The following is an 8,261-nucleotide window of genomic DNA, read 5'->3' as shown; positions in this document are numbered from 1 at the left end:
TGGAAGAAGAAGAAGAAGAAGAAGAAGAAGAAGAAGAAGAAGAAGAAGAAGAAGAAGAAGAAGAAGAAGAAGAAGAAGAAGAAGAAGAAGGAGAGAGAGAAAGAGAAAAAGAGAGAAAGAGAGAGAGAGAGAGAGAGAAAAAAAGACAAGGAGAGAGCACAACGACGTCTTCTCTTATGCGGTGTTCACATATACAGGAGTAACGAAGCTGAGTAAGACAAAATTTCTAAGTCCAGCAGGTCGGGGCTAATCTGGATACATTTCGCCGAGCAATCGGCCTCCCTCCCCAAGTGATATTTCATGTTTGCCCTGTAAAATTATTACACGGGAAGCTTGCCGAAATTTTCAAACATGCTGAAATTTTTCGCCGATCGAAAAATGAGTCGCCAAGTCAATAACTTGGGGAGGACTCGGGGAGTGTCAAAAATAGCTTGGCGGGCAAAGTTGCATACGTGACCGAGTGACAGTGACACGCCGACGAGATCTGAATGGCAGCCGTGTTAAATTTCATGCTCTGCGGGTTAAATTGTTGCTCGCTGTGTAAAAAGCTTGCACGGGGAGTCCGAGTTACTCAAGTATGGCGTGCAAAAGTTGACACGACGAGCATGTAACTATTTCCTGTCGCCAGGTATTGAAGAGTGACAACCAGCTTGATGTCAAGTTCCAGTGACTGCCTCCAGAAAGTGTGCATTGTGGATGGTGGGGCCAATTTTCTCCAGTAGTTTTTGGAAAACTCTGGAGAAAATCTGAGGAGGTACCTGAAGGACGCCACATCTCCAGCTTGCAGTTCAGCCATCAGCTTCTCAAACTGTCCTAAATTCTTATGAGGTCCTCCTTTTCCTCCTCTTCCTCCTTTTCCTCCTCTTCTCCTCTTCTTACACCAGCACAACAGCAAGAGCACCATTATTATGTATACATGAAGTATACTATACATTCATCGTCTGTGTCATGAGACATGTTGAAGGAATGAGCACAAAATTTTGCCCCCCTCTTTATGCATTATAACATTGCACGCCGACTAACTCGGCGACGGGTCGGCAAGGTAGTCAGCATGGACGGTGAGTATGTCAGCGTATTAAATTTTACTCAGTCGCAGCGTTTCTTGGCTCTGCAAGTGGACAGGATTTAAACTAATTGCAAGGCACGACACTCGGCGAAACGCCCGGCGATATGCTCGCTGTCCTAAATTAATGCTCGGCGAGCGTCTCCCCGAGTGCTCACCGACACAACAATGTCAACAGTCATGGCCAGATGCTTGTCACGATTAAACCTGAATTTGATATTATCTTATGGGGAATTGCTTGTCGACTCTACTCCTGTATGTGTGAACACAGCATTAGACTATCCAAAAATTCTACGTTAATAACCTCTGAAAAAAAGAATAAAAGAATGGGTCATGAACCATTTAGAGTTAAGTAATATTGGGGAAAAAAAGTATTTTCGGTCAAAAGTGAAAAGGATCAAAGGATGGGTAGCATTTCCTCACCTGCATAAAAACTCCAGAAAAGACTCGTAGGTATAAGTCGGGGGAATCCCGCCCGATCTGTTTGCACTGAGGACATAAATGACCCCCGTGAAGTTGACCCCGTACGACTCGAAACATTGTGGCGCTAAAGCGGCTTCGAACCTGGAACTACACACGTTCTGCGTCTGAGGTGGCTGTTGCTGACCGGTGGTCAGTGTGAAGAAGGATGTCAGTGTTACAACCAGGGCTGGGGATGTGTAAATAAAAGCTTTTGCTTTTGATCGTCTTATATGGCTTTGTGTGCTGTGGGGGGGGGGGGTGTTGGTTTTGTTAGAGGGGAGAAACGTTTTATCGGGTATGTAAGTCTTTCTGCTGAGCTTTTTTCTACTAGGATGCTGTAGCCATCTCGGCCTCTGACAGGCAGAGTCGTAAGGTCTATCCCAATAAATAAACTACATTGTATCGAAGGGGGCGTAAAAACACCTATATTAACAACAACAACAACCATGTGGCGTCGGTGGCCTAGTGGTCAGGCTCTCGGACTCGCAACCGTAAAGTCGTGGGTTCGAATCCCGTCAGGGGCCCGACGTTGTGTCCTTGGGAAAGGCACTTTGCACAAATTTTTCTCACTTCACCCAGGTGGAAATGGGTACCCGGCTATAGACAGTGAACGCTCTTGTCAGTTTGAAAGTGTTTGAGCACGTGAATTCCGCAGCTTGCACTGTATACTTCCGCGGAAGCCGAGAATGTTTCCGAGTATTCTCAGAGGGTCTTGAGCATGATATGCGCTATGGTATGGTATGGCTCTTTTCGTCTATGCAGACGGTCAGTTTAGCTTAAGATGGTCTCAAGGTTGTCTTCATGCAGCTTCTTTCATGGTAAATTTTCCTCTGTTTGAAGCGCAGATTCTGTCGCAGTGCTTGCATGTCAGTGACGTAGATCGAAGCTCTGTTTTTCCGCTGTTTTCCTTTCGTCGTTGGCTCTTCTCAACCTCGTTGTTTCTAAGGCTGTTCTCTAGCATTTTAGTTCTTTCCTTTATAATTTTCCTCCATGTTTTCCGGTCCTCAGCTATTTCTTCCCAGATGTTAAAATCTACTCCAAGCTTAGATAAGCTGTTTTTGCAGGTGTCTTTGTACCTCAATTTTGGTCTTCCCCTCTGTCTCTTTCCCTGGGCAAGTTCTCCATAGAGAAGTTGCTTCGGAATCCGGTTGTCATCCATTCTCTTGACATGGCCAAGCCATCTCAATCTTTTTAAACACAGGATAGTTGTCATGCTCTGGAGGTTTGCCTGTGTCAACACTTCAACATTTGTAACCTTGTCACTCCACGAAATGCCTAAGATCTTGCGGCAGCATCTGAGTTGGAAAATGTCGAGGCGCTTTTCTTGTCGATTGTACAAGGTCCATGTTTCAGATCCATAAAGGAGTGTGCTGAGGACACATGCTTCGTAAATCTTGATCTTTGTTTTGATGGTTTATCTTTTGTTTTCCCATGCTCGTTTTGTCAGCCTTCCAAAAGTTGTTGCTGCTTTCCCTATCCTGGTGTTGATCTCATAATCAAGTGATGTTGTAGAGCTGATGGTAGACCCCAGGTAACAGAACTTGTCCACTGTCTTAAGTTCTTTGTCGTTCAGCCACATATGGCTCTGCTCTGCACCTTCTTGGGTAAGGATAACTGTTTTCTTAACACTGATGACCAAGCTAAAGACCTTGCATGCTGTTGATAGGCGGTCCATCATTGTTTGTAGGGTTGATTCACTGTGAGCAACAAGAGCAGCATCATCGGCGAAGAGAAGGTCTCGTACTGTTGTTTTGTTAATCTTGGTCTTGGCCTTGAGTCGAGCAAGATTGAAGAGCGACCCATCAGTTCTCCAGTGAAGGAAGACATCCCCTAGTGACTCTTTGAATGCGTATTGCAGTAAGACAGCAAAATAAGTGCTAAAAAGGGTTGGTGCTAAGACACAACCTTGCTTTACTCCGCTATTGATGTTGAAACTGTTTGATGTTGAACCGTCAAACTGAATGGTGGCTTTCATATCTTCGTGGAATGAGATGATGAGCTGTAGCAGTATTGGGGGACAGCCAATTTTTCCAAGCACCATGTACAGTCCTGATCTACTGACTGTATCAAAAGCCTTTGTCAGATCGACGAACGCAGTATGTAATGGCAGTCGTTGCTCCCTGCATTTTTCTTGTAGCTGACGAATAGAAAAGATCATGTCCATTGTTGAGCGGTTTGATCTAAAAACCGCATTGGCTCTCTGGTAGGACTCTTTCTGCTAGTTTCTGAAGTCGCTTCAGGATGATCCTAGCGAAAGCTTTTCCAGTGATGCTTAGCAGTGAGATACCTCTGTAGATGTTGCAATCTCCTTTGTCCCCTTTGTTTTCGTAGAGTGTGGTGATTTTGGCATCTCTCATGTCATGTGGAATTTCTGCTTTCAGCCAACAAGTCGTAGGTAGCTTGTAGAGATATGGGAGGAGAGTCTCTTTGTTCTCTTTCAGCACTTCAGCAGGTATGTTGTCATTTCCTGCTGCTTTTCTGCAAGCGAGTTGTTCATCGATTGCAGAGGAAAGTTCTTCTTCTGTTGGTGTTGTATTAAGTTCTGACATTTCTGACATTATATGGGCTATATAAATGCAATTATTATTATTATTATTATTATTATTATTATTATTATTATTATTATTATTATTATTATTATTATTATTATTATTATTATTATTATAAAACAACAGCAATAACCACAACATTTACAATAATAACAACAACAGCAACATATATTATTGCGGGCCTTATCTAGATCTAGATCTAGTGGTGTAAACACCTGCAATTGCTTTGTTCACTCATTGAAACTGAGCTAACATCTTGTTACCAGGTACTTTGTAATTTTATAGCTGCCATCTTAAATTTTCAATGGCTAGTAGGCTAGGCCAATGAATAAAGTCAACCTTGCTCAAAGTAAGCACTTTTTCGGTCCTGAGGTGTTGAATTTATCAGAATTCCATTGTAATTTGTTTAATTTGTAATTAAGGTGCTTTAGACAATGACATGAGTCTCATTTTTTTCCTTATTAGTAGTAAGAAAGAGTTGTGCAATATTTTACTTGAATTATTTACTCTGTTAATTTTTAGTGAATGTAGAACTGAGTGTATCATTATGTACATGTATGTGTGTATGTGTACACATGTTTTTCATGAATGTTGTGTAAAGCGCAAAACACGGATTTGCGCGATATAATGTCATATTATTAATATTACAAGTGAACAATGTAATAATACAGGATGGGAGGGAGGGGAGGAGGCAAATGTAAGAAAAGTGTTGGGGGGGGGGCAAAAAGTCCCCAAAAAGTGTAAGATTATATTTTAACAGCCCTTTACAAGAGAGTGACAAATACAAAATAGAAGGAGGGGAAATCAGGATGATAGATGTTTGATAGGGGAAAAGGAGCAAACCACACCAGAGCACCCGCAAATCACCAAATAAAAGGATTTAAGTCTGCTCAGTCTCAAGAAAACAACATAATAAGCAGCATCGTATTCTTTGTCAGAACGCAAGACAATAATTTGTCATGATAGGATCACAGTTGTCTGGGTCCTGGTGGGATTTTCTTTTCTCAGGATTTTCTAACTGCCTGACCTTGACCTAGGTGGACGTATATCAAAATAGATAATTTTGTTATTCCCATTATCAAAGAAGGGGGAGGGGTATAGTTTATTCACCCTCGTCTGTCCATGTTAAAGAATTCTTGCTCATTTATTAATTTACCTCTATGTCCACGATGCTTTCCATGGCACTTCTACAAAACAGCGACCAAACAAAAACATTTTTAAAAAATCTTGATCCAGTAATAAAATTTGTTTTTTCTTTGGGCCTTATATCAAAAACTGCTCTTTGGATGCACACACAGAATCACTAAAAATAAATAATAATCGACTTACAGAAACGGTAAACAGGGGTGACTAAGTCACCTTTTTTACCTTCCGGGATTCCTGATTTAAAAACTCGTGAGTTTAAGTTAATGTTTCTGGGTTCAAATTAGGGGGATGGGTGAATAGTGTTTATTAGATCCTTTTGGGGTCAATTATGTCCAATTAAAGAAATTATGAAGGAAAAGAGGGGGGGGGGGTGCCTTAGTCAGTCATCCCGGCATGGGGTGACTTAAGCATCGTCATATAAGGGACTTTTTTCCCATAATAAACCCCACATCAGGGTAACTGAAGCATACTAGCAGAAGTGTAGACCATTGAATTTCTTCAATTCAGAAATATTATTCATTTATTTTCAATTGGGTAGAATAATTCCCAGGATTTCATTGTAAAAAACACCAAAAATATCATTTCAACGTGATGAATGTCACATTTATAATCCCGGTAATTATTTAACAAATTTGAGCGAATCAAAGTTGCAATGTATCCCCATGTTGAAAAATAGCAAAACACAACATGCATGGGACCGTACGAGATCTAATCTACAGTTCAAAAGGTTCATTCGAATTTCGTTTTCAAAGAGGTTCCTGGTTTATCTTTGTTTTTTCAACGCCTGTATCAGATTGATCCGTTAGGTCCAAGCCTGAGTAGAGAAGTTCCTATTTTGCAAGCTGTTTTTATCCACTGGTTGTACCGATCTGCCCTCATTACTGGCAGATACAGACGGCCCAGCTTCAGGATCATTACCAATGCTCATCCCGGAGCGCCATATTTTTCCTTTTGCGACGAGGTCTCTTTGCAGGAGCAGCCGGATCACCAAATCGCATTTCAAGGAGCATACCACACCTTGATTCGAGAATACCTCCAAAACAGGAGTACCGGTACCAGTATTATTAGCTTCCTCTCTCTCCCCCTCTTAGAGGATCGCGTGGAAGTCTGTTAAGGACTGGTTATTAATTTATCAAGATGGTTGATTCATCATTTGTACAAAAGACCAAGTGGAATTTTAAAAAGGCGAACTGGGAGCTCTACAAGACAATAACAGAAAAGCTCCTGAAAGATATTACACCAAACCCCTCTGTTGATGTCTACTGTGGCGCAATAACAGATTCCCTGCTCAAGGCTGCAGCTCTCTGCATCCCTAGGGGGTGCAGGAAGAAGTACAAGCCCTTCTGGAACGAGAACATTGAACAAGCAGTCCAAGATAGAGAAAATGCTCGAAAAACTCTTGAAAGCAATCCTACAACAGGAAACAAAATTAACTACAAAAAAGCCTCAGCTAAGGTCAAACAGACAACCATCTTGGCCAAAAGAAACAAATGGAGCACCACAGTTGCAGACCTTGACCTAGGTAGAAACGGAGCCAAAGCATGGTCACTTCTCTCCAACATAGCTACACCACACACTGACCAACATAGAGTCTGTCTGAAAAGACTGAAGGAGAAAGAGCATGCGCCAAATGCAAGCATCTCTCTCTCTTTGAAGATGACGTCACACTCACTGAGCTCAACAGGGCAATGAAGAAACTGAAGCCCCACAAATCCCCAGGACCAAATAAGATCCACAATGAAATGCTTGTCAACCTCACTCCCGTTAGTAAGGGTTATATTCTCCAGCTGATCAACAAGACGTGGAATGAAAACACCATCCCCAGGACCAAATAAGATCCACAATGAAATGCTTGTCAACCTCACTCCCGTTAGTAAGGGTTATATTCTCCAGCTGATCAACAAGACGTGGAATGAAAACACCATCCCCAGAGCATGGAGAAACGCCATCATTACACCCATTCTCAAGAAAAGAAAACCTGCTGAAGAAATGAAAAGCTATAGACCCATTTCACTCACCTCATGCATCGGGAAACTGGCAGAGAGAATGGTCAACCACCGCCTATACTGGTGGTTGGAAACAACCGGTGCCGTGGACAGCAACCAAGCAGGATTTCGTGCGGGCCAACGAACAGATGACCAGCTCTTCAGGCTCACTCAGAAAGTCCTTGATGGCTTCCAGGAAAAGAAACACACAGTGGCAGTATTCGTTGACCTCCAGCAAGCCTACGACAGGGTATGGAGAAAAGGCCTCCTGTGGGAATCCACGGGAAACTACAGATGGGAGAAGACCTTCCTTACAGACAGGACGATCCAGACCAGGATTAACCATGGTGTGTCATCCAAAGCTGTACTGGAGGAGGGCCTACCCCAGGGTTCCTCTCTGAGTTGCACACTTTTCCTTGTTTTCATCAACGACCTGCCTGAGATACTGAAATCGGAGAAGGCCCTATGTGCCGACGACCTAGCCATCTGGCATACAAGTAAACAAGCTGGCATCAGTGCACGGCTTATAAATGAGGATCTAGATAGATTCAACAACTACTGCTGCAAGTGGAAACTAAAAGCAAATTGCACCAACACAATCTACACCGTCTTTACAAAAAGCCATAAAGTTGCAAAGCAAAATCTCACCATCTCACCTGCAGGAAACAAACTAGAAAAAGTTGAAAACCCGACCTACCTTGGGATCGAGCTGGACAGACAGTTTTCATGCAAAAACCATATCTGGAACCTGAAGAACAAGGCCAACAAGAGACTTAACCTTCTCAGACGACTGGCTAGCACTTCATGGGGAGTGGACAAGGAGGCACTCAGACAGCTATATGTTGGCTATGTACGCTTTGCCATGGAATATAACCTAACCTTACAGACAATCTGCAGCAAACCAACTCAGAGGTCTCTTGACAAAATCTAAAATCAAGCTGTACGATTTATCTCCGGAGCTTTGGGATCCACTCCAAATGCAGCTTGTGAAATCCACACGAACCTGGAACCCTTGGACTTGCGGAGAGAGGCAGCAGTTGTGGAGATGAGTGATTC

At 42.7% G+C, this 8,261-nt stretch overlaps 1 protein-coding gene across 1 annotated transcript in view; it reads right to left on the bottom strand.

The window, feature by feature from the left end:
- Positions 1–8,261, bottom strand: part of LOC106011842 — a 32,914-nt gene that overhangs the window by 15,947 nt on the left and 8,706 nt on the right. The window contains exon 2 of the mRNA XM_013082881.1: positions 1,487–1,712. Within this exon, the coding sequence (XP_012938335.1) occupies positions 1,487–1,712 (226 nt within the window). The remainder of the gene's footprint in view (positions 1–1,486; positions 1,713–8,261) is intronic.

The sequence above is a fragment of the Aplysia californica genome, unplaced genomic scaffold (assembly GCF_000002075.1).
Source record: "Aplysia californica isolate F4 #8 unplaced genomic scaffold, AplCal3.0 scaffold00198, whole genome shotgun sequence".
Classification (NCBI taxonomy): Eukaryota; Metazoa; Mollusca; class Gastropoda; order Aplysiida; family Aplysiidae; genus Aplysia; species Aplysia californica.
The sequence above is the reverse complement of the archived record's forward strand: the minus strand, read 5'-3'. Positions and strand labels throughout refer to the sequence as shown.